Source organism: Telopea speciosissima, chromosome 1 (genome assembly GCF_018873765.1).
Source record: "Telopea speciosissima isolate NSW1024214 ecotype Mountain lineage chromosome 1, Tspe_v1, whole genome shotgun sequence".
NCBI lineage: Eukaryota > Viridiplantae > Streptophyta > Magnoliopsida > Proteales > Proteaceae > Telopea > Telopea speciosissima.
The window spans coordinates 64,212,919-64,240,534 of NC_057916.1; the positions used below are offsets into that span (position 1 = coordinate 64,212,919).

Genomic DNA, 27,616 nt, shown 5'->3' on the forward strand with positions numbered 1-27,616 from the left:
TTACCTGTTACCTCCCTAGGGAGGTAGATGTAATATTCTTTTCTTATCATTGAAGTAATATAGTAGTGTGGAGAAGTCTCTCACACACAAGACATTCACACCCGAAATATCCCTCTCTTCATTCTCTTCTTCCTCATCTCTTTCTCCTTCAACTTCTCCTCCTCCTCCTCTTACTTATATCTCTAACCTAAAACCCAACTTGGTATCAGAGCTTTAGGTTTGAGAGTCGTATCAACCCTCTTTCTCTATTCTTTCTCTCTCTTTGGAATCCTAAGCCACAAGGGATTTCAAGGAAGAGGCCTCTATGTAAACAACTTGCTGTAGAGAGATGAAATAGGTTCAATGCAACCTATTTAAGTGTTTGAAGATGATCCTTGAGCTGTATTGAAGCCCCATTGAAGTTTTTGAAGCCAACCAAGCTACACATAGGGTTTCCGCCAGCTCAAAGTTGCAGCCCTTGTCTCTTCTCTTCTTGGCATGGGTTTGGAGCTTAGAACAGCTCATTAGGATCGTACAAGGGTACCTTTTATGCCCCATGTGTGCCTCTTTGATGAAGGGCTTTTCTGCCCAGGTAAAACCGTGACTGCTGCTACCTCTTTTTTCTTGCATTTGGAGTGCCATGGACTTCTTCCTTGGTTGAGAAGTGATTATGGATACCTTTGTTTGAGGTCTTAGAGATGGTTTGAGTGGGTGTTGCTTCTTGGACGATGTTGGGTGAAATTTTGTCCAGATTTCACCTGTGTTTTTCTGCTGGAATTTATTTCTTGTGTTTGAAATTCTTATTTGGGTTGTGTGTGTACTCCCCACTTTGGTTGGAGATCCTTGTGTATAGTTAAGTGTCTTTTTATCCCCACAATATGTCTGAATCTGATGTCTCTAGGCTTGGCTCGGCTGAATCACAACCTACTCCGGCAGCCTCTCAGTTTATCTTTGAGCACTCAGACCCACAGATCTCCATTGTGAAATTAGATAACACCAATTATTTGGATTGGTCCCACTCAGTGAAGCTTTCCCTTAGTAGCAAAGGGAAACTTGGGTATATTACAGGTACCATTACTACTCCAGCTCCTGGTTCCCCTACCTATGAGAAGTGGGAGACCGAAAATTCCACAGTCATGACATGGCTCATATTCTCCATGAAGCCCGAGATTGGGAGAAGATTTATGAGAAAAGAAACTGCCAAGGCAATTTGGGACAGTGTCTCCTAGACATTTGACAGAGTGGGTGACTCCGCCAAGGATTATCAGCTCCACCAAAAAATTAATGCAATGAAGCAGGGTGACAGGACTATTTCTGAGTATTACAATGCCTATAATAGTCTTTTGGAGAAATATGATCACTACAGGGATCTCCAATTGACCAACCCAGCGGATGAAGCAAAGGTAATGTAGTTCTAGATAGGGTAAAGCCCTACTAGAAGCCAATTAAACCAAGACCAATAACAAGAAACAAAGGGGCTGCTGGTTCTGCAGTTTCAGTAGCACAGAATTGCAGTTTTAGGTCAAATCTAGGGCTTAGGTTAGGATAATGGAAAGGGGGCTTAGGGGGTATGGCTAGGCAAGTTTATAGGACTCTAATAATGTAGGTATCATAGAGTTTTAAGTGTTTTGAAAATTCTGTAAAACTGGACAGCAAGATCTAGGGTTTAATGGAGTTAGGGTTTATGGGATTCAAACAAAAAATAAAGGGGATCAATTGGGGGAAAGGATTAGAGGGTTAGAAGAAGAAATTGGGTGTCAAACTTACTTGGAGATTCCACTGGCAGCAACTTGAACAGATGTGAAGGATAGAACCACCTTCGAATTGAAGAAGATCCTCCCAGCCGTCACGGCGTAAGGAGTCAACCGGATTCCGCCAATCCCTTTCCACCTTGATAGAACCACAAGGATGCACACTCAACAGAGCAACACTCAAAAGAGCAGGGCAGCAGCTATGGCAGCAAACAAAAAGCTTTTCATTAATCAAATTCGTGTTCAAGGCTTTGCCCCCTTACAACCTTATATAAAAGACTCAAAAATAGACTTTTACTCTAAAAAGGAAAGCCCTAACCCAATTCCTAACCTATTAGGTAACTTAAACTGACTAGGAAACTAAAATAGACTCAAAATAGAGTCCTAATGACTTAAAAACAACCTAAACTACTTAAAATAAAGAAGATTCCCTACTAGCCAATAGGATATAAGAACCTCTTAGCCAATAGGATCACTTCACTTAAATTAAACCAATTGAACCAATTGGATGCAACCAATTTAAACTGGTTCAATCAAAAACATAAAAATAGACTAAATATTGGGCTAATCCCGTATGCAACCTATGTACCCCTCTTTTAGGCCCATAAAAGTGGCCTATTACATAGAAAACCCATGGGATCAAAGGCTCAACATACATATAACCCAACCCTAGACTTATTTATAAAGAAATAAGCCTATTTCGGTGACGAATTTGCATCAACTCTCCCCAACTTGAAAAAATTCATCCTCGAATTTTACAGTGATGAGGGGGAAACAACATATGCGTAGTAGCTTCAACCATTCCCAAACAAAATTCTGGTGATGCAGGAACATTAGGGATGAAGTCTTCAAAGCGTGGAGCTTTCTCTTCAAAGACCCATGGTAGCATAACAAACTCTATGTGTTCGACCTTTGAATCAATATCAACTATGTATGTCGGGTTTATAGAGTCTTCAACGTTGATAACCTTCTCATGTAAAACTTGAGGCACAAGCTGTACCTCTTCAAGAACAACATCTTGAATGCCAACGATTTCCCGTGGAGTGCTGTCAACCACCTCTTCATCTTCTGCTGTTTCAGCTTTGTCTACTTTATTTTCTTCAACATTGACTGCTTTACTAGAATCTTCTGTTAGCGCATCAGCCATTGGTGAAACTTCAAACACAGTCAATGCCACTTGCATTTGAGTTGACATGTTCGGCAGTCCCTGTGGCTGTACAGTCGATGTGGTCACCTTTGGTTGTAACCCTTTTAGAATAAACAAACGGTATAGACGGTGTCGATCAGGTAGGACACACGAGTTGTTTTCAGGTTCAATCCAACCTTGTCACTCGTCCAACCAATTACAACCTACAGCAATAACGCTCCTTGGAGATGGTACCAGCCTATACCAAGCACCGTCAGAGTATGAGGAACACTCAAATTCAACAAAGACTTGACTTGTAGGCATGATGTAAATCTCTCCTGACTGGGACAACATATCCACCACAGATTGTGAAATAATGTTGTTACGTCGCCTCTCATCAACAACTAATATGGCTGTGCTCCCATTGGGTAGACGAACTAGGGTCTTGAAAACGAAGGGAGGTGGGTCTTTCGAGGCTTGGTTGGAGCTTCCCTCCGCCATAGCTCTGATACCAAAATAATGTAGTTCTAGATAGGGTAAAGCCCTACCAGAAGCCAATTAAACCAGGACCAATAACAAGAAACAAAGGGGCTGCTGGTTCTGCAGTTTTAGTAGGACAGAATTGCAGCTTTAGGTCAAATCTAGGGCTTAGGTTAGGATAATGGAAACGGGGCTTAGGGGGTATGGCTAGGCAGGTTTATAGGACTCTAATAATGTAGGTATCATAGAGTTTTAAGTGTTTTGAAAATTCTGTAAAACTGGACAGCAAGATCTAGGGTTTAATGGAGTTAGGGTTTATGGGATTCAAACAAAAAATAAAGGGGATCAATTGGGGGAAAGGATTAGAGGGTTAGAAGAAGAAATTGGGTGTCAAACTTACTGGAGATTCCACTGGCAGCAGCTTGAACAGATGTGAAGGATAGAACCACCTTCGAATTGAAGAAGATCCTCCCAGCCGTCACGGCGTAAGGAGTCAACCGGATTCCGCCAATCCCTTTCCACCTTGATAGAACCACAAGGATGCACACTCAACAGAGCAACACTCAAAAGAGCAAGGCAGCAGCTATGGCAGCAAACAAAAGCTTTTCATTAATCAAATTCGTGTTCAAGGCTTTGCCCCCTTACAACCTTATATAAAAGACTCAAAAATAGACTTTTACTCTAAAAAGGAAAGCCCTAACCCAATTCCTAACCTATTAGGTAACTTAAACTGACTAGGAAACTAAAATAGACTCAAAATAGAGTCCTAATGACTTAAAAACAACTTAAACTACTTAAAATAAAGAAGATTCCCTACTAGCCAATAGGATATAAGAACCTCTTAGCCAATAGGATCACTTCACTTAAATTAGACCAATTGAACCAATTGGATACAACCAATTTAAACTGGTTCAATTAAAAACATAAAAATAGACTAAATATTGGGCTAATCCCGTATGCAACCTATGTACCCCTCTTTTAGGCCCATAAAAGTGGCCTATTACATAGAAAACCCATGGGATCAAAGGCCCAACATACATATAACCCAACCCTAGACTTATTTCTAAAGAAATAAACCCATTTCGGTGACGAATTTGCATCAAAAGGTGTATCGTGCTCTTGAAAAGGAGCATGTCTTCACTTTACTTGGTGGCCTGAACCTTGATTATGAACCCATCAGGCTCCAGATATTAGGCCGGTCCCCCCTTCCATCTCTTGATAAGGTCTGCAGCTATTTACAGAGTGAGGAGACTCGGCGTATTGCTATGGAACCAGCACCAGCACCATCCCTTGAGAAATCTGCTCTTAACTCTAGTTCTTTCAGAGAAACCCGTGGAGGTGGTAGAGGCAAAGGGCCTAACTGTGGGGAAGACAGAGTAGCTGAGACTAGTAGCACTAGTGGAGGTGGTAGAGATAGGTTTAATCATTGTGGGAGATCTGGACATACTACGGATACGTGTTGGACTCTTCATGACCCTCCTCCTGGTTCACGAGGTGGGGCTAGTGGTACTCATGGTGGCCATAGAATGGGAGCTCGAGCACTCTGTGATGACTGAGGCTGATGTTGGGGGGTACCCACCTAGCACAAATGATGACTCCACTTTGGCGGATGCAGTGTTTCGCCGGGTCATGTCATAGCTGACCACATCTCCTACACCTATAGTGGCCAGTTCCTCTTCCTCCTCAGCTTTGCAGGTCTCCACCTCAGCTTCTACTGCAGCCCAGTCTTGGGTCATTGATTCGGGTGCCACTGACCACATGACTGGTACGTCCCATTGTTATGATTCCTATACCATTTGTTCTGGTAAGGATAAGGTTAGGGTAGCTGATGGCTCCCTTTCCTCCATATCTGGTAAGGGCAGTATCCCTGTTTCATCATCTATTTCTCTTGCTTCTGTTCTTCATGTCCCTAACCTTACTCTTAATCTTCTATCTGTTAGTCATTTGACTAAATCTTTGAACTGTTGTGTCATTTTTTTTCCTTCCTATTGTCTTTTTCAGGATTTGATGACGAAGAGGATTATGGTTAGTGGACGTGAGGAGCAAGGCTTTTATCTTTTTTACCCTTTTTTGCCCACAGCTCAGTCCTATGTGTGTGGACGTACTAGTAGTAGTTCTGTGGACTCTATTATGTTATGGCATCGCCGTCTTGGCCATCCATCTTTTGTTATAATGAGGAAACAATTACCTCACTTATTTTCTACTATTGCTCCTTCTCATGTTTTTCAAAGTGAACCATATATGTTTGCCAAACATTGTCGTTCTTCTTATCCATATCATGGTAATAAAACTGCTGCTCCTTTCCATATTGTGCATACTGATGTTTGGGGAGGAAACAATTACCTCACTTATTTTCTTCTATTGCTCCTTCTAATGTTTTTTAAAGTGAACCATTTATGTTTGTCAAACATTGTCGTTCTTCTTATCCATATCATGGTGTAATAGAATTGCTGCTCCTTTCCATATTGTGCATACTGATGTTTGGGGACCTTCCCCTACTACCTCTTTATTTGGCTATCATTACTTTGTGTCATTTGTTGATGATTTTTCTCGTGCTAATTGGACTGTTCTTATGAAACATAAAAGTGATGTTTGTGATGCATTTTAGAATTTTTATCAGATGATTCTTACTCAGTTTGATACTCGTATCAAAATTTTTCGGTCTAATAAAGGAGGAGAATACATGTTTAGTGGCCTCCAAGCTTTTTTTACTAATAATGGCATTATCCATCAGTTCACGTGTGTTGACACACCCTAATAACATGGGGTTGCTGAGAGGAAAAATCGCCATTTGTTGGAGGTCATTCGTAGTCTCTTGTTTGGCATGCATGTTCCCAAGACCTTCTAGTTTGCAGCTCTTCTCACTGCTTCTTTTCTAATTAATCGCATGCCTACCAACCTGCTTGATTTCAAATCTCCCTTAGAAATCTTCATCTCCACAGGTTTCTGCTCTCTCTCTCCCTCCTAAAGTCTTTGGCTGTACTTGTTATGTGAATGTTAAAAAATCCCATCGCACTAAACTTGATCCCAAAGCTCTCAAATGTATCTTTCTTGGGTACTCTTCTACTACCAAAGGTTACAAGTGCCATCACCCTCTTATCGCAAGTGCCTAGTCTCCAAAGATGTCACCTTCCTTGAGTCTGTCCCTTTGCACCTTCCCAGCATCCTCTTCAGGGGGAGAATTGTGGAACTGAACAGGCTGCCGATTTCCTTCATTTCCTCTTCCTGTCTCTCCCTTTATGTTTGACATTGGAAAGCACAGGACTATGGATGTGGATGTGAATACAGAATTGGTTGTTGACACTGGTTCTAGTAAGGAGAAGGATTACCACATTACATACAAAAGAGGTGAAGGCTTGCATAATACAGGAAAGAAGACCAACCAAGAGTCCTCTTTGGATCCAGATCCACATCCTAAGACTCATTCTCCTCAATCGGGTGACATCCCATCTCCTCCATTTGATTTAGATCTTCCTATTGCTGTTCGAAAAGGGAAAAGAGCTTGTACTAATCCTATAACCCAGTTTGTTTCCTATGATGCTCTTTCTCCTACAGGTCTTGCCTTTATTGCTGCTCTCTCTACTGCTCCTATTCCCAAGAATGTTACTGATGCTATGTCTGACCCCAAGTGGAGACAAGCTATGTCTGAGGAGATGATGGCACTTGAGAAGAATGGTACTTGGCAATTGGTGGATCTTCCCAGGGGACGTGTGCCAGTTGGAAGCAGATGGATCTACACAATCAAGTATAAATCTGATGGTACTGTTGAGAGATACAAAGCAAGGTTGGTGGCCAAGGGACACAGTCAAGTTTATGGAATTGACTATCAGGAGACATTTGCTCCTGTGGCTAAGCACAACTCTATAAGAGTTCTTTTATCATTGGCTGCCAATAAAGATTGGCAATTATATCAGTTGGATGTGAAGAATGCCTTTCTTCATGGAGACTTGGAAGAGGAAGTGCACATGCAAACTCCACTAGGTTTCAAAATGCCTTCAGCTGAAGGGAAAGTGTGCCTCCTCAAGAAGGCACTATATAACCTCAAACAGTCACCAAAGGCATGGTTTGAGCGCTTCCAACAGGCTATTCTAAAGAATGGATATTCCCAGAGCCAAGCTGACCACACTCTCTTTATCAAGCGAGGCAATGGTACCATCACAGCCCTCATTGTCTATGTTGATGATATTGTGGTCACTGGAGATGATACAACTGAGATAGCTAAACTGAAAAACTACTTGGCTCAACAGTTTGAAATCAAAGATCTGGATTCCTTACAATACTTCTTAGGAATTGAGGTATCAAGGACCAAGAAAGGAATCAACATATGCCAACGGAAGTTTGTTCTTGATTTGTTGACAGAGACAGGTATGTTAGGTTGCAAACCAGCAAATTCTCCTATTGAGCAGAATCACAAACTAGGAGAAGATTGTGGTCTTTCTCTTGTTGATGCGGGAAAATACCAAAGGCTAGTGGAGAAACTTATCTATCTTTCTATGACATGCCCAGATATCTCTTATGCAGTGGGAGTGGTGAGCCAATTCATGCATGCCCCTAAGAGTGGCCACTTGGATGTTGTATATCGCATTATCAGATATTTGAAGTCTTCTCCAAGGAAAGGATTGTTGTATGCAAGGCATAACTACTTGAGAGTGGAAGGTTTCACTTATGCCGATTGGGCTGGATCCATTACAGACAGGAGATCTACCTCAGGCTATTGTACCTTTGTGGGAGGTAATTTGGTTACATGGAGAAGCAAAAAACAGCATGTTGTAGCCAGATCTAGTGCAAAGGCAGAATTTAGAGCTATGGCTCATGGAGTGTGAACTCATACGGTTGAAAAGACTTGTTCAAGAACTAGGATTTGACACTGAAGGCCCTATGAGACTCTACTGTGATAACAAAGCTGTCATCAGTATTCCCATAATCCAATGCAACATGACACGACCAAGCACATTGAAGTGGATCGACACTTTATCAAGGAAAAGATAGACTCTAGCTGCATTTGTACTCCTTTTGTGAAGACTGGTGATCAAACTGGCAGATATCTTCACCAAGGCTCTTAACTCTATCCAGTTTGATACTCTCCTATGCAAGTTGGGAATGCATGACATTTATCCTCCAACTTGAGGGGGAGTGTTAAGAGTTATTAGAAGTTATGTATTAAGGGTAGTTTAGGAACTAATCTTTAGACTAGTTGCCTTATTATGAATTTTTCCTTCTTTATCCTTTTTTACCTTTTACCTCCCTAGGGAGGTAGATGTAATATTCTTTTCTTATCATTGAAGTAATATAGTAGTGTGGAAAAGCCTCTCACACACAAGACATCCACAACCGAAATATCACTCTTCATTCTCTTCTTCATCATCTCTTTCACACACAAGACATTCACAACCGAAATATCTCTCTCCTCCTTCTCTTACTTACATCTCTAACCTAAAACCCAACTTGGGTTTGATTTTGCCAAAATATTATTGGGGATTTTGATTTGGAGAACAATTACACACAAATGAAAAGTTTTTATCCCTAAATATTGTTAGCAATTTTGATTTTGACTAGGGCATGAATGGGATTGAAAACCCTATGCTCTATTCCCTATTGATCTCTGTCTCTACTTGAAAACCCTATGCTCTATTCCCTCTTGATCTCTGTCTCTACTAGAATAATATATGCTCTGATTTTGATTTGGATCTTTTTAATGTTCTATGCTCTGTACACTGTTGGTAAAATTACTGAAATTCTTTGTTCTGTACCCTATGCTATCGTCCCTCTTGCTCTCTGTACACTATTAAGGAGCTCAAGGACTGAAAGGTGATGTCCTCTCTGAATCGGAATTCAGGTTGAAAAGGTCTTCCATTTGCCACATTACATGGTATTGGAACCTTGGATTGCAACATCTTTGGTTTTGAAAAGGTCTTGCATTATACATCTCTCTGTTTAAGTTGGCTTGAAACTTGGTGCTTCAGTTTGAGTATGTTCAGCTGACTGGAGTTGGGGAAATTCCTTAAATGCTCTACTTCCATATATGCTCACTCATTATTTATCATTATCTAATGATAGAAATGGCTACTTCCCAAGGTGATAGTGAGAGTGCAAAATAGACCTCTGCCAATGTTGATCTTTTTGTCCAATTGATGCTAAATGAGGTTAGGAAAGGGAATAGAACAACAACCACATTTAATAAAGAGGGGGAGGAGAACATTATGAATGAAAATCATAGTTCAAAATCTCGCGAAATTTCGGCGATATTTCGCCAAATTTCGTATATCTCGAGCTGTCCGAGATACGATACCAATCCGAAATGGAAAAATACCATATTTCGACGATATCTCGTGAGATATCGACGAAATATCGTGGACTCACGATATATCGCGAGATATTGAAAAAGTCACGTGCAATATTTCGAATATTTCGGTCATCTCGTTTAGGAAATTTCGGAAATCTCGTTTCAAAAATTTCAGAAATCTCGGTCATTTTGGCATTTTACACCCATAGAAAAATACCATATTTCGATGAAATTTCGGTATCTCGGAAATTTCGGTCAGACTTAAACACCGAAACGAAACGAGATTTAGTACCATGATGAAAATAAGATGACGACTGGTCACACATACACATCAGTGCAGTTGAGGAATAAGATAAACAAACTGAAGCAAGACAACAGTCATTTTAAGAAGTTGTTGGAGACGACTGGTTTTGGGTGGAATAGTCTGACACGCACATGTATTGTTGATGATGACTCTTTATGGGATAGGCACTGCAAGGTATTAATATTTTTCCTTAATCATACATATTTATTGAACACCTCTCGTTAGTTTGCAAATTATGAAATGAATGTATTAATGGTTAGTCTTTATTTATGTCAGGCAAATCCATATTGGATTACATTCAGGAAGTCTGGTCTTCCACAGTGGCCAGAGTTGGCAATGATATTTGGGGATGCATATGCAACAGGGGACAGAGGAATGGGAGACAAAAATGTCAATTCAAGAGTTGAATCTTCAGAAGAGGAGCCAAATAACAATTTGTATGACAATGACAACACTGACTTTGACGGTGAAGGGGATGGTGATAGAGAGATGGTGATCCACTGGAGGGGAACACACCATCTGCAACCCAGACAGCAGTGGTAACTGGCAGGCAAACAAAATCACACAAACATGGTAGAACTCCTAATACAAAGAGGAGGAGCAGAAGTTTTGAGTTTACAACCTAGTAGGGCTATTCAAGACATTGGGAGATCAAGGATAGAGAAGCAAGGCAGTGCTTCTGCCACATCTACAACTAAGGACAAATTCGATATTTGCAAGGCTATGGAACATCTTCAGAGTGTCAATGATGTGACAGATGAAACATTCACCAAGGCAGTATTCAAGATTATGGATGACACGGCCGGTATTATCAAGCTGATTTGGAAGATAGCCTCAAAAAAAGAAGAGCATTTGGGTTGATTGGGTTTATTCGGGTCTCCTCCGTCAAGACTCAATTTGGACTGCTTCTGCCTCTTCTGATGCCTCTTGGGTTTGGCGTAAGATCCTTGAGTCCCGCCACCTTGTTCTTCATTCTATCCACTCCCAGATTGGTGATGGTCTCTCCACTTCCCTTTGGTTGGATCACTGGCACCCTAAGGGAATTTTATTACATCTTGTCACCCCAAGGACGATCTATGCTTTAGGTTTTCATAGGCTGGCTCTTGTTGTGGACATTCTTCATCATGATGATTGGGCACCCCCCCCCTACCTCTTCCCTGCCTCTTTCTCTTATTTGGAATGATCTTCAATCCATCCCTAGAAGATTGCTTTCTAGGGGGTGATTGTGTCTCTTGGATAGCAAACAGCTTGCGGAAATTCTCTTCCAAGGCAGCTTGGAATCTTCTCCGGTTCAAAGGCTCGACGGCTGTTTGGAGTAATCTCCTCTAGTTCAAGCATCACATTCCTCGCCATTGCTTCACTACCGGGAGAGTCTTCACCAACTGTCTTCCTACACAGGCTTTTCTCCGCAGACGTCAGATCCAGGTCTCCAATGCCTACTGCCTTTGTTGGAACAATGTTGAAGACTTGGCTCACCTGTTCTTCGACTGCCCTACATCTAAGGCCATCTGGAAAGGTATTTAGTCCAAATGTTGGCCTGCCCAAAGAGGAATTCTCCCTTTCTCAAGAGAATGGGTTTGGGTTGATATGACCTTCTGTGGATCCTCTATTTGCGACACCGTTGGGAAGATGGCTTTTTGTGCTGCCCTCAACCATATTTGGATGGAGCGTAATATCAGGAAATGGACCTCCAATTCTCGTTCCTATCAACAGATTTGGGATTCCATTTCTTTTGAAATCTCCTCCAAATTATTGTCAGCCCCTCCCTCTTTTTGTTCTGACACCCCAAGGAACAAACTTATTGATGTATCTTGGGGTCTCCCTAATATTTCTTTTGCTGCTCCAGTTCCCTCTAGCTGAAGCTTTGGTTAGCCGTTGGCTTTTGTAATTGCCCCCCCCCCCTTGGGGGCCTCTTGTTTTCTTTTATTCACCCAAAAAAAAAGATTATGGATGACCAGAATTGGAGAGAGGCATTCATCTCTAGTCCCCCACACAAATGCAACCTACTTTTAAATATGCTTTAAATGTTTTGGATGTTGTTGTTATGATACAATTTTAGCTTGCTTGTGTTGAAACTTGAAACAATATTTTCAGTGGTGTGTTTTTAAACAGTATTTAGGTAGTAGTTGATGAATTTGATGGATATTTGGATTGCTTTTAATTATAATTATAATGTTTGAAGTTGTAATAAATTTTTCCTCTTTTTTTATTATTATATATATTAAATTATGTCTAAGTGGCTAAAATCATGTTCCAATTAATATTTATAATAGAAATGTATGTAGAATGGCCTTTTTGTAATTTGTCCTTAACAGAACAAACTTATGTTAAAGTGCATCACATACATTTTTTTTTTTTTTGGGTCGTAAAAGTTTTTTTTTTTTCGGCGTTTACCATACAACAATTATGGGCTCAGAAGCATTCCAAAATAACAGAAACAGGAAAAAGCATTTCAGCCTCAGAAATACTAACTTTAAACAGAAACATTGCCATACACCCCCATATATATCATATTGTTTCTGAACTCTATCTTGACATCTTGGCTCATCTAACCTCAATGAAGACATTCTTTAACCAATCACCAGTTCAAACTAGAGAGGGTAAAAAAATAACCTGTTGCTCAGCCTTCAAGATACTGTACAAAGAGTGAGTCAGCTTTTGCAAGACAGTGACACAAGGCTGTATGATAGCAGGGTCTTCTGAGAACACACCATCCACCTGGGAAAACAAACAACACACGACAAAGAATACATACATGATCCAGATAACAGCCTGTTAGACCGGCAAATTCAAAATATAGCACACAAATAGCTACTGGCTACTTACTTGCAAGGCCTTAAATAGATGCTCTACAGGGATATCTTCACCAAGTGAAGTATTTAGAGTAGCACACACCTAAAATCATTAAATACGGAAATTCAAAGAAAAGCACATAATGGAACAATGAGGCATGTTGCAAATTCAGAACAAAATAACTCAAAAAAAAAAAAAATCAGTACATATACCTCCAGCAGGAGGCATACAGTCTCAACTTCAATCTTTGACAATTTTTTACTGGACTTATCAATCCCCAAATGATGTTGAGTTCGCCTTTTCAAAAGTTCGGCCAGCAATAAATTGATAGCTTCTATATTCATGATTGCAGTGCCCATTCCTTTGAACAATGATAGAACCATAAGCTGCAAAATAATATTCATTTCATCTGTATTCAACATGTAGGTATTTCAAAACTACAAGTATGAGGCTTTGTCACAAAAATACAATGATCCAAAAAGCTTTCAGTATAACAACAAATGATGATAAACAATATCTGCACATCAAATATAATTATAACTAAAGCAGAATAGAATGACAATTGAGAGGTCCAGAGGAGACCTTTCCAAATGCAGGGAGTTTTAGTGCCGAGCCCAAGATAAAATGTAAGATCGTTTCTTTTGTATATTGATCAAACCTGAAAAGAGGATGTTAATTTATGAAGAACATGCTTTTGATAAAAGTAGGAAATCCAAAGCTATATAACCCAACCAAAATATGATGAGCAATTTGACATCAGTAAATGCACCAGGTAATATCGCTAAAATGCATATGATCTGTGAAAACAGGAAGAAAAAAAATAAGAAACTAGGACAGGGTCTACTGATAGTGCCTAATAGATTCTGCAAATAGAACATGGGAGAATACGGGGGTTATCCACACTGCATGTTCTACTAAGTACAAATACAAACTGTCTATAGAAAATCAAAGCAAATTCTTTTTTTGGGGGGTAGAAAAAATCAAAGCATATGACAGCCATATTCAATGGGCAAAGCATAGTTATCAAGGCGGCAAGGCGACCAAGGCATTGGAGAGGGTCCAAAATCAAGGCGACACCAACAAGGTGGCAAGGCACCCGCCTAGGCGCCCAAGGAGCCTCGACACCTTGATAACTATGGGGCAAAGCACTTTCGTCATCCTTCAATCTAAAGACAGGGTTATCTCCCAATTCTTCCTTCCACTCATGTTCATTCTTTGCTCTTTCCCTCCTTTAATACGATAGATAAGTTGTTCAATTTAACATGCAAGAAAGAAGAAAAACTATAAAACCATAGGACAGAGGGAAAGAACCAACATATATCCTGTAGATAACTGAACTAACTAGATATGATAATGCTTCTAAATGGATTAAACAAATACAAAAATATGTATAATTGTAACATTATGCAAAGACCTTCTGTCCGTATCCTGTGGTACCAAAAGGGTGTGGCAGCAGGAGCTAAGCAAAGACGTCAAAAATGATGGAAGGAAGTCCCTGTCTGATGAAATCAGCCGTTTTTGCTGAACCATTAACCCTAACAGCTCCCTGAGAGGTGTCAACTTGCTATGAGTTAACATTGTGCCATTCCCTGTCATTTTACTACTTCAGAGAAGAACGATAACCAGGAGAAAGAATAAAAAGAAATCCAAAGACAGTAAGTTATCAAATTAATCATTTCACAGAAGAAACACCGTTTTTCCCACTAGAAACATCCAAATGGCACCACACTGTGTAAAGCCCCTCGACACAATTCATAGCTGCAACACGCAAATCCTGAACAGGAAGACAATAGATCCTTAAGAACCAACATGTGCAACTTCCTAGTGTAATAATATAACAGCAACATACATGCATGGAGAAATAGACAAAAGCAAATACAAATATATTCAGTAGGCAACGCAATCATACGAAACCTGGTTGTCACTGGACAGTGGAACAAAAACAGAAGGAACTCCTAGTAGAATTTCCTCCAGCTGCAAACAACTACTTCTTATACTCTTTCCCAAGGAAGAAAAATGAGAGCACATTGTCGCAAACCAATGAAGGCTCTCAAGTTGGAGTGCAACACAAACACCTAAGAGTAGAGAAATCATAAAAATGAGAAAATGCAAATACTAAACATTCCCCGAACCAGACTCATTATAGTCGCCACCTCAGTATAATTTAAGAGTTAAACCTGATATTAAGTGATGACCTTGCAAATAAAAGGATGCCAAAAAAAAGTTTTCACAGTACCATGCAACAGAGATGACAATGAAGAATACAGTCAGAGGAAGTGAAGATACACTACCTTCTCCAGTAAAAAATTTGGATAGAAAACAAACAGGAGAGATGTTGCATTTTGTCACTAGGAAATGAAGATGTTCTTTAAAGACATGCTTCAATTGAGACGATGCAAAGAGGACAAACAGATCCTGAAGTGCACATAGCCACTCCCCATCATTAGCCTGAAAGTGAAAGAGGTGTTCATAATCAGCAGGGATCACTATCTGAATGCCATTAAAACCAACTATTAAGAGGCCATGCTGTTATTATACATGATAGAAATTGCCCCCATCAACTGAGACAGAAAAAATATATATGAATTACTGTCTACTGACCAAGGCATCTCTTGCACCAGTAGAACTCAGCATCATCCAGAATAAGCAAATCAAAAGGTTTGCATTTAATTCTTTAAATTTGGAAACAAACAACTGATCCAATAATCCGCTGCAACCCTTCTCCAATTTTTCAACATTGAACTACACGACAGATGGTGCAAAAGAAAGAGACACAGAGATTAAAGAAAGAAGAGAAAAGAAGGGGGTGGGAAGAAAAAGCATAACATCAGTGTTATAATAGCATAATATAATATAGAAGCCTAAGTACTGCAGAATTCTGTTTCTGTACCTCCTCTGCAAATATGACATCACCCCTAGACTCAATTTCATCCCACTCATGCTTGATAACTGGAAAGCAAGCTCGAAATAGCACCAAAGAACCATGAATATCTAGCAAGAAGAAGATAACATAATCAGCTGTTGACAAAAGCTTGTGTACATGCACACCTTTGTGTTGTTATATTTTCAAATCCATGCATAATCAAAAGAACAAATGACCTAAAATCACTATAAATCATTGTAACAACGGCAGGTTTTCAATAATAGCTGGCTATACAAGTATACAACATTAACGGCATCACCATGAGACAGTAATTGAAACAACAAAATGGTGTAATGTATGACTTTACCATTATTTAAACAATATGAGAATAGAACTACTAAAATTGCTTATTTTGTTACTTATTTATATTTATTTTCTATTAATTTAATAAATATAAATAAGAAATGAATATTCTAATTCTATTTTTATAGTAAATTCTCTCAAGTCTAAAGATATTCTACTTTTATTTGATTTTCCAACAAATTTTACTCTAAAGAAAATATATTTATAAATAGATTTTAAAGTAATGCATACCAGTTCCAAATAAAGCTGTCATAGTTGCAAAAGGAAATAACCGAAATAGAAAAAACAAAACTAAGATTTGCTAAGGGGAAGGAGGCAATAGAATGACAAATGTTAATCAGATATTAGAAACATAACAGAAAATTGTATTGTACCTTCCTTTTGGATCATAAAAGATTGCACTAAAACAAACAAGAACAATGTCTTTGACAGCTCAAAATTATTACAACATTCGACCAGCCAAGGCAAATGATCTTCAGGGTGTGCTGCGAATGTTTCAGCCAAAGCTTCAACTGTCACCATATTAGCTGAGGTTATGCAGCTAGAGTTCGACTTCTGCAGTATTTCAGATATTAAATATTTTAGTCCTGTATTCAATACGAAACCAAGAAATACACAACGCACAATATAATACATTAATACTTAACTACCACAACAGAATCACATTAAGCAGTTGCAATTCCTGATAAGATCCCCAAAACTAACCCTGTAGCTCAAGCAACCCTTCCCCCCCCCCCCCCCAAAAAAAAAAAAACAAAAAAAAACCAAGGGCTGCACATCTGCAACACTGGGCCAACCATAGATTATTCAAACCCAAGTATGTAATGCATCATACCACACCTGTGCTATGCTCCAGCCAGCCCAAACTTCACAGGCTCAACTAATGTGAGATTTTTTTCATATTATAGTGTGGAAGATTATATGTACTAATAACACGTGAAAAACACAATATCATTGTAATTACTGTGGTTACAATAAATAAAAAAGCGTGTCCTAGTGCATGAGGCTCCCGCTACTGTAGGGTCTGGGAGGGGCAGTAATTATTATGGCTACAATAAATATAATATAATAAAGTCTTAATTCAAATAAATGTTTTAATTACAACTATGTAACATTAGATTTTGACAATAGTGTAATTTCAGGCTCTGAACGGACCAAGGTCAGCCCACTAGCCCAGCCAAGCCTAAGCTTCACTTTAGGCCTCAAAACCACAGCCAAAATTCGGAATGGGCATAGACAGTCTTGGGCTGGACCAGCTCAATGCATGGTACAACCATAAATAGATCATGTGTGTGTTGAGTGCTTAATCTTGCCATTGGTGGTCAACCAGGCCCAACCAGGCATTGACCAGGAAACCTGCCAGACCAACCTGACTATATCCCTATTCCCCAGGTTAGGTTGGCATTGTAAACTCAAATCATAAACAGTTTTCGTACCTTTCGCATCCTGTATTACCTTAATTGACCAACAAAAAATCAAATCTCATCCGTTTGTTTTGGTTTTTGATAGGCAATGACCAAAAAAGGATATTGTTAAGTAGTTGGGGTATTTTAGTCAGTTTCAGCCTCTAAGGCTATTCCCGGTTCTGTTTTTTCTTGTTTTAGTAGACGTCGTATCTTTGTATCCTCTTTATTTTGTAGTGAAGGGTTATTATTAATATAGGGGAGAGACTGCGGGAGAGATATTGAACTCTCTTGCCGCAGGCTGTCCCCCCTCCTTGGATAGCTTTCTTCACCTCTTCTCTCCCTCTTTCTCTCTTCTTTCTCTCTAACCTGATTACAGGATCCTCATATTGAAATATGGTATCAGAGCTCCTGTAATCAGGTCTGAGATTTTTTTTATTCTTCTTCTCTGGTTTTTCCCTTTGGTTCTCACCTTGTGGTGTGCAGCCACCTACTGCTGCATCTATAATGAAGTAAACACTCCTTTTCTCATCAATGGAGTGTCCTGCACCTGATTCCTTACATATCTAATGCTGCTGCTCTAAAGACTCCATCGATTTCAAGCATAATTCTGATGTATCGATTTTACAAGGATGGGCTGATAGAGTCTATTTTCATGGTCTGCATACTCGGATGATTTCTATCTGAAGATTATGTATTTTTGGCTCGTGGTTGCTGCTGGTTATTAATTCTGCTTCAGTCTTTGATGTCTCTACATTACACCTACATCGATTTGGCTGCTTCACCAAGTTCTGACAACTCGTTCTCTTACTGGTTGGTTCTTTGTCATTTTTTTTATTATTGGTGAAGCCCTTCCTACTGCTAGGTGTGCATTCCAGCCCTATTTGGTGATCTTGCCTTGTTCTTTTATACTGTTGATTGCGTTTTCCAGCCATACGTGGTCGCTCCACCTGCTCAATCAATTTCTTGGTTTTCTAGAACCCTGATTGTTATCGATTTTTTTTGGCCTTCTATTTTTTGTGTCATGGCTGACAGCAAGACTACTACAGACTCAGTCAATGTCCAAATCACATCCATTAAGCTCAAAGGGAGCTCAAATTACTTGCTATGGTCTCAGGCTGTTAAGGTTTATATTATGGCTAAGGATAAGCTCCGGTTGATTACCGCTGATCTTCCTGCATCAGATTCTAAAAACTATAATGAGTGGGTCAAGGACAACACTATTATTCTGATTTGGTTGTGGAACAGTATGGAACCAGACATTGCTGCCAATATGATGCTCCATAATAATACAAAGGGGTTGTGGACTTGTGGGAGGATTTGAAAGAAACAAATTCTCAGTAGAAGAATATGATTTGTATCTATGACCTGTATGAAAAGTAATTTCAATTTCTGCAATCGGACAAGTCTCTATAGGAATACCATAGTACTTTCAAGGGTATGGTTGAAGAGCTGAATATATTTCAGCCCTTTACTACAGATATTGAGAAGCTTAAAGCTCAACGGAATCAATTCTTCGTCTCCAAGTTGCTTGCTAATCTGTGTTACAAATCAGAACCTTAACTAATCAGTAGAAGGAAGAAGAAGAAGAGAAGAATAAGGGGAGAAAAGTGGAGAAGAAGACACTGCCGAGAGAGAAAAGAAGGCAGCCTGCGATTGGAATTAATTTCCTCTCGCAGGACCAGAAATATACTCATAAAAAAGTCACGACAGGATTAGGTGTGGGATTAGGGGTTTATAATGAAATTACCCCTAAGCCCTCACCTATTACAACTTATCAACTAAAGACAGAAAAGCAGGAAAATAATGAAGAAACCCAAAAACCAAAAATAATAAGACAAAACTATCCCTAATTCTTAACACTCCCCCTCAAGCTGGAGCATATAGGTCTCCCATGCTCAGCTTGTTACAACAGGTGTGATATAGGTCCAATAATGAACCTACTTTCCTCATTATTTTTTTCATGATTGTCATTGTGAAATGCATGTATGCCTCCTTATTTACATTACAGGAATCGTTGCTGGCTTTTCACTTATGAAAACCCACTCTTCTTTGTGTTTGGTAGTCCCTCCCATTTACCAATATCTCCCTTTATGCTCAATTATGTATTGTCAGATATTATGACCAGTTTTTCAAATCAAAATCAGTTGTCTGCAATTGGAACTCCAATGAGGTTAATGTGTTAGTAAGATTATTTTTGGATAATGTGAGGTCTGGCAACAAGATCGGCTCAACTTTCAACAAAACTAGGTGGGATGACAATAAAACCCAGTTAGAAGCCTCGCTTGGTAGGAAGTTTCATAGGGAACAAATAAGGAACAAGCTCAACAAGATGACATTAAACTATAGTAACTTCAAGCAATTGCTTGAAACTACTGGGTTTGGATGGAACTCAATCACCAAGTAATGCAGATACATCACAAAAAGAGGCTTATTTTGATGGGGATAAGTCCATAGCTCGAGAACTCGCGAGATCTTGCCGAGTTTCTCGGCTTTTTGAAAAACCCGAGACGAGATGGAATACGACTTGTAAAAGTACAACAACTCGATCGATCTCGATCCAAAGTCCTTTATATGAGTGTCAGATATCTTGGTATACAGACACCTATCTATGCCAGGAACCAAGACAAATAAGACAGACACTTATTTATGCCTAATATCATTTAAGTAAATGTTTTTGTATTTGTATTTCAAAACAAAGCTTTCCAACAAATCCAAGATTGCTTAAATCTGATTTATATTGAAGGAGTTATGTACCGGTCAAACTTAATTCGTTGTGCGTGAATGCTGTCAAAATCGCTCTGAATGAAAATATTTTTTTGGACATCAAAACAAATGAATATTTTACCATACTTTTGGTTTTTAACAATGTTTTACCATATTAAGATTTATGGAATTTTTAGATTTGAGAAAAAACCCAACATTAGAAAGTTGAAAATTGCACCTACCGCCGAAAATCCAGTTTTTGTTCTTGAACTAGGGGGTTGACTTTTTTCCTTTTGGAAGTTGATTTTTTAACTATTTTTATTGGATTCAAATACAAACCATTTACTTAAATGATATTAGGCATAAATAAGTGTGTTTGTCCTATGTCTGTCCTGGTTTCTAGCCTTGGTTTCTAGCATAAATAACTGTTTGTCCTGCTTTTCCACTAAGTGAAACTCATATTTGGGCATTGCTTTTGGCCTTTTGGGAAATCTGATAGTGCCTATGTGTTTAAATGGCCTAAAATAGGCTGAATACCAAGTTTCAGACCCAAACTAGGTCTAAAACCCACCGAGTTGAGCCTTCGAGTCGGAAAAAAAAATGCACAAACTCGGCGAGATCTCACTCAGATCTCGACTCGACTCGATTCTTCCAAGGACCAAGATCCCACCGAGTTCCGAGTTTTAGTACCTTGGATAATTCTAGGGTTAGGTTATATACATGTTGGACCTTTGATCCCATGGGTTTTCTATTTAATAGGCCAGTTTTATGGGCCTAAAATATGAGTAATTAGGTTGCATACGGGATTCCTTACTTAGTATTATTTTTATGTAATTAGTGGTCATGTAATCAGTTAAGTGATCAAGTGACTTGGTTAAGTGGTCATGCGACAACTTAAGTGATCATGTGACTATTTAAGTTGGGCTGGATTAGGACTCTATAAGTCCAGCCATGTTTTGAGTCTATTTCCTTTGCTATTTCACTTTCTTAGTCATTTTAGGTTACCTAATAGGTTAAGGATTGAGTTAGGCCTTTCCTTTTTAGTGTAGAAGTCTATTTTTGAGTCTTTTATATAAGGCCTTTCCTTTTTTTAGTGTAGAAGTCTATTTTTGGTTGATTATGTTTTATGAATTTAAAAGTACTTGATTAAGCTTATGTATGATGTTAATCTCTCGTTTTTTTTTTTTTTTTTTTTCGGGTGAATAAAAAATTCATTACCAAAAGAAAGAAGGGGGGGGGAATACAAACAAGCACGAGCTCTACCAAAAAAGAGGGCAAAAAACCAAACAAAAAGCAACATGCTAAAGGAAGGGCAAACTCTGGACTGCAAAAGGCACCCAAACCAGCCTCGACAAACTCTCACTAACCCAGGTCCAAAGACTCACGGCAAAGAGCATGATCTCTGATGTCCAAGCTTAGAGGCAAAACCTTCTCCGAGTAGGGAAGGGAGTAGGCAATGTAGGGGCGAAGCTTAGGTTGAAAAGAGGGGAGCTTAGGTTGCGATGGCGAAAGACTCGAGATGGAGGGGGGGGATAGGCTAGGGCACAAAGGGGAGCGAAGCAGCGTTAGAGGTAAGGTCCAAACTAGGGTGGGCCTCAAGGGGAGAAATTACAGGCCCATTAAGCCCAGCGGGAATAGCCAAAGCGGAGATGGGCTTGGGCAAAGAGGGTAAGGGAAGAGGAGTAGGGGTCACAGGGGGGTCCACTAAGGGGGAAACGTAAGGGGAAGAAGGGAAAGAGGTACGAGGGGTCAGAAAGGGCTTCTTAAGACCTTTGAGGAGATTTGAGATCCCCAGGTTCAAACGGGCTGGACTGGGAGGGGACATGATGGTGACGGAAGGGGCCAGTGCCAGCATCTCAGAAGGGAGAGCAGAGATGGCAGAAGCAACAGAGGGATCAAGCGAAGAGACCAAAGGAAGGAAACGGTTGTGACCAGCGGTCCTTAGGCCATCAGATACCAACGGATAGGAGGGAGATGAAGGGGGACGAGGAGGCGGAGACAAGGAAGCTGAGCCATGGCGGCAAGCAGGGTTTCAAGTCCGTCGCCGGCGATGACCTCGAGAGGGAGAAGAAAAGGGGGCACTGTCCCCACCAGGGGAAGAAACGATGGGAGGGGGTATAGGGATGGAAGGGCCTTATGAGAGGCCAAGCTAGGGATACCAGGGGAGGCGGAAGGGTCGATGGCAGGGGTAAGAGGATTTGGAGGAGCGATGGGGTCGCGGTGTTTGAGAGAGGGTTAGGGGGTGATTTCAGAAGTTAGGGAAAGGGAAGGAGGAGAAGTCAGGGACTGACATTTTCCAAGCAAGTGACCAAAGACTTTGCATGTAGCACAATGGGGAGGAGCCCAATCGAAGATCACAATTTATTAGAAGGAAAATCCTTTACTATCAGTGACAGTGATAAAGGACGGTAAAGGGACATCGGCGGCAACTTCGACGCAGTTTCTGGCGAAAGCGAGCCTATCTTGTTTCTTTGTTCTTCCATCTGAGAAGAGAGGCTTCCCAAGTACAGAGCCCATCACATTGAGACCATCCTCACACTAGAAGTGAAGCGGAAGCCCTGGTAGAGAAACCTAGAGAGGGATAGAGCTGAGGTCGAGTTTGTTGAGTTGCAGGTATCGATCCCATTTCCTGAGGAAGATAAGTTTCCTGCCAACATTCCAAGGGCCACCTTCAATAACACGAGATTTGTCGAGCTTCTAAGAAAATTTGAAGATAAAGAAGTCGTTATCGAGCAAGTACGTCTCGACTGAACCCATAAGTTTCCATTGCTTGGAGAGGGAGGTTCTGACTATGGGGAAGGGAGGACGGTTGCCAATAAAATGCCCAACAAGGCATGTTTCCCATTTGCGGGCTTCATTGTCCAGGAGGAGAGAATCGTACTGAACAATCTTGGTAGAACCGATAAAGGTGGGGGGAACAAAATGTAATTGATGGCCATCTCCAGAAGGAGACTTGGGAGTTGGCGAAAAGGGAGGACCAAGACAGGCCAGGGGTAAGGGGACCAGCAGAGGGATGGCGGGAGATAGGAGAAGATGGGAGAGAAAGAGGGGGAGGGTCCTCGGGTGGCGACGGCGCCACCCAGGAAGGTCGGACATGGTAGGCTTCAGGAGAAGAGGGATGGGGATGGGGAGAAAAAGCTCTTTCTCATCTACATACAGTGCTTTATGTAGATGAGAAAGAGCTTTTTAGTTATGGCGAACGGGAGCCCTGTTAATCCCTTGTTACTTGACTGTCTTCTGTAATTTGATTAATTATAAGTACTTGGTAAGATGGTTTTATGTGATATATATATATATTATTTTGGGCATTGGAATGTTAATGACATTATTTTAATTTTCTGTTATGGTTGGTTAAGGGAGTAATGACTATTACAAGTGTTATTTGCTATAGTAGTGAAGGAAATGGCATTACTGTAATTACTGGCAAATTTGTAAGAACAGGTTTTACCAAACGCCATAGTTGTTCCAGAACTGTTCTCAATTACAGACAAAGAACACTGTTCCAGACCAAAAACAGCAAAAAAAGTTTCTGGGAAAAAACACCCGTTCTTGGCGAAGAACACTACCAAATGCAGCCTAATAAATCAATGAACACAAAACAATCAATTATCTCAGATCAGACCATGCCATCCACCTGGAAAGCTGTATCTATTTGCTATCATAGCTCATTTCTCATATCAGCCATCAAATAAGGAAGCCGCCAATGCTAGATCAAACGGAATTTGATCCATTGGCATCCTCAATAAAAACTTCCAAATAAATTTTTGCTTCAACCTCTCTAGGTTTATAGTTTCATAGATATTCAATTTTCTTGAAATTTTTTCCAATATTTCATTTTCATAAATTTCCTCTCGCTATAGTTTCATATAGATTCATGCCTTCCCTACTCCACAATAATGTCATGTTATCACTATAATATATGTTTACAGTTTACCTCTTGACAGAATCAATATATATTTACCTTCTCTTCTCTAAAGATCCCATCGTAGGTCCCAGAAAGTTTCTGATAAAATGGCCAGCCTATTCCACTGGCTAAATTCAAGGCTTTGACATTTAATCTCGATGTCTGTGCATGAAGAAAAAAGATTATCAAGGGAACACCTAAGTGAATTTACACTGGTGTTAACTCCAAAAGCAACAAATACTTTATTCAAGGAATCTACAAGCACCTTTGGTAGAATCAAAAGTAAGGGAAAGATCAGGGTAGCAACACACTTCAAACAGTCAGGCTGATCATTTAAGATGATAGTTGCAGATTCAATGCATGAGAGAGCGACATCACATTCTCGAGATGTGGCAAGTGACTTGCCTGCAACAGGAAATCACGAATGAAAAATGAGCAACAGAGAAATATATGAAATATAAAACTATTTTTTAGGGTGTTGGAACTAAAGACCATAAACCCTAATCATTCATCAAAATCACTTTTATAGTTACATAATATCAAAAGCAGTTTTCCCAGACTCGTAAGCTATTAGAATATGGAAGTTACACACAAAGCCTCACCAGTCTCTCACCCTTTCTTGTGCCTAACATGGTCTTTACTGGATTTTCCAGATGCAAACAAATAACCTCCAGGAAGCATCAAGGTTGCATAAAGAAAGTAAACATGGCCAACATGTTCACTTTCCCCAAGCCAACATCCCAAGGGTCAAGACATGGAAAGCACAAACAAGACAGCCTCCATCTTTCGAATAATAAACAATACACAAAGTAGAAGACCTCTAATCATACATCACAGCTGATTACACATCTGACGACTAACATCATCATGTTTAACAATAATATTAAATGGTGGATTAATGTAACCACAGCAAAACAGATCACTTGATTGAATGAGATTTTTCACTTTTTTTTTTTTTTTTTTTTTTTTTGGGGGGGGGGGGGGGACTGGCAGAGACTACATTTTCCAGTCAATAGTACGATACCAATTCAGAGGAAAGGGGAGGTACGGAGAGTAATTGTCAACCAACATGCAAATGAAACTAAACATGGAATGATAGAAAAACTCAGACTGACCCACCATCTTAACCCAACCACTGGGGATCCGACTCCTCTACTTCCGCCTGCCCGGTACTGCCGTGCACCTTACACACAGCAAGGCGGTCTTTTCACCACCCTGCTGTGTCTGTTGGGCGCACAGCAGTACCGGGCAGGCGGAAGTAGAGGAGTCGAATTCAACCACTGGTGAGCAATTTCAGTCAGTTGACCATAATCCCAAAAGAACAAGACTTAAAAGAGGCAGGGCAAAGCAGAAGCATCTTTAAGAATGCAAGTAACCTCATACCAAGTCAATTAATCTGATAATTGAACTCATTGATATTTAGCATCATAATTTAAAAACTCAAAACATATGGAGTTTTGAATATAAATAATGGTTTTCCAATCACATGGGGTTAGGGATCAGAAAATAAGAGAGAATCTAGAACCGCAGCCAAAGAGGAATAGTCCAAACTGGAGAAATCGATAGCCAAGCCACAAGTGATCAGATCTAATCCAAACCTAGACCAAATTACCTAGTAAAGGTAATTCAACTCAGTCAATTCTGGTTCAAATCCAAGGGTTAGATCTCAAGCAATGATGAAGTTTTAAAAATAGACGTTGCTAAAATAGAAAGTCCAGATTTAGTAACTACTAAGAACAGAAGCTAGACACAAAATTAGCAAGTCAAGTTCCAAAATAGAAACAAGGAATCAGATTAGGAAATTCAGGTGAACAGAAATAGGAAGTGCATCCAAAAACTAGTAACTAATAGAGAATAGTAACAAAGACAGGTGCTGCTGTAACAGAACTCCAATATAGCAGAAAACTGCCAACAGAGCTTGATTTTGATGGGCTTGAGTTGCTGATATGTTGGAGCTAAACATCTGATTGACGCTTGAGAAGAAGGAGGTTATCAAATGTTGGTGAGCAGAATAGTAACTTGAGAACAACAGAAAACTGGAACTTGTATGCGTAAGGATGGAGATATCAGAGACTGACCTTGAAAAGTGGAAGAAGAATAGGGAAAAGGGATATGAACTAGGCCTCTCACCTAGAAATTGACCAGCATCTCACCAGTTTATCTTGGCAACCCACCAAGGCTGCTGCTGCATCTCATAGAAACTCTCTGTTTCTCGCAGAAGAAAACAAGCATTATACTAAGGATTTTTGTCAAAATCGTGGGGGCGGGGGTCTTGGCCCTTGCTCCTTTATTTATTACTTTAAGAAAAGTAAGATAAAGGTAGGAAATCTCCCATGCGTGGGCTAGAGAATTCCTTACAACCTAAGTTTCTCCCATTAGAAACTCTCTAAAATCTTAACAAATAGAAACTACAAGAAAAATTATAAATAAATAAATAAATACAAATAAAAGGGACTGGAATTAATGAAAACCTATCCAGCCTTCAAGAAACCAAGGGTTAAAGTATCAATATTAGGTATCATATCGGGAGGGTGATTTTAAGAGATGTATCGTATAGTATCGGCAAGACGCAAGATATGCTAAAGATAAATTCTTAAGATACAATAGATACAAAATACATTTTTGAAGCATAATAAATCATAAATACGTAGTAATTGGGTCCAGTCATAGGACGCCCAATACACTTCCATAGGACGTCTGATAGAAATTAAGTAATATGCCTAGTGTGCAATTTCTTTTTAATTATGTAAAATTAATAACTTTTCTGACATTTTAATTGGGTGGTGAAAGTTATTTATATATAGTGTCATACATGGGATCATAGTTGTCAAGGTGTCGTTTAGACGTCCAGGCAACCTTTGCTGGAAGAGCACCTTGTTGGTGTCACCTTGGTTTTTCCCTCCTCCAACGCCTAAGGTTGACTAGAGGTTGTGACAACTATGCATGGGATCATATACCATGCATGGATATAAAAGGTAAGTCGGCTCTTGAGCATAGAACTAAAACTCGCGAGATCTCGTTTTTTCTCAGAGTCGAGACGAGATGGCATACAAAACAAAAAAGTGCAACAACTCGCGCGAGATCTCGAGAATCTCGATCCAAACTCCTTTATATGAGTGCCAGATCTCGAGATCTCGGTGGGTAATCTATGTATATGACACCTATCTATGCCAGAAACCAGGACACACTTATTTATGCCTAATATCAATTAAGTAAATGAATTTGTATTTCATTTACTTAAGATAGTATTCATCAATAAGCAAATACCCCCTATTTGAATCCAATAAAAATAGTTAAAAAATCAAATACCAAAAGGAAAAAAAGTCAACCCCCCAGCTCAAGAATAAAACTGGATTTTCGGCAGTAGGTGCAATTTTCAACTTTCTAATGCTAAGGTTTTTCTCAAATCTAAAAATTCCATAAATCTTAATATGGTAAAACATTGCTAAAAACCAAAAGTGCGGTAAAATATTCATTTGTTTTGATGTCCAAAAAAATATTTTCATTCAGAGCGATTTTGACAAAATTCACACACACTAAATTAAGTTTGACCGGTACACAACTCCTTCAATATAAATCAGATTTAAGCAATCTTGGACTTGTTGGAAAGCTTTGTTTTGAACATAGTTGTCATGGCGTCGCCATGGCGCCGCCATGGCGT

General features: G+C 39.7%; 1 protein-coding gene across 1 annotated transcript in view; it reads right to left on the bottom strand.

The window, feature by feature from the left end:
- The window catches only part of LOC122652862 (uncharacterized protein At3g06530), a gene marked incomplete at its 5' end in the record, with an annotated part of 58,458 nt that extends 34,085 nt beyond the window's left edge, over positions 1–24,373 (bottom strand). The window contains 13 exons of the mRNA XM_043846745.1: positions 12,537–12,641; positions 12,750–12,818; positions 12,929–13,102; positions 13,299–13,374; positions 14,131–14,305; positions 14,409–14,490; positions 14,631–14,791; positions 15,008–15,164; positions 15,318–15,458; positions 15,607–15,707; positions 16,317–16,497; positions 24,013–24,117; positions 24,221–24,373. Coding sequence (XP_043702680.1) covers positions 12,537–12,641; positions 12,750–12,818; positions 12,929–13,102; positions 13,299–13,374; positions 14,131–14,305; positions 14,409–14,490; positions 14,631–14,791; positions 15,008–15,164; positions 15,318–15,458; positions 15,607–15,707; positions 16,317–16,497; positions 24,013–24,117; positions 24,221–24,373 — 1,680 coding nt within the window. The remainder of the gene's footprint in view (positions 1–12,536; positions 12,642–12,749; positions 12,819–12,928; positions 13,103–13,298; positions 13,375–14,130; positions 14,306–14,408; positions 14,491–14,630; positions 14,792–15,007; positions 15,165–15,317; positions 15,459–15,606; positions 15,708–16,316; positions 16,498–24,012; positions 24,118–24,220) is intronic.
- Between the last annotated feature and the right edge of the window lie 3,243 nt (positions 24,374–27,616).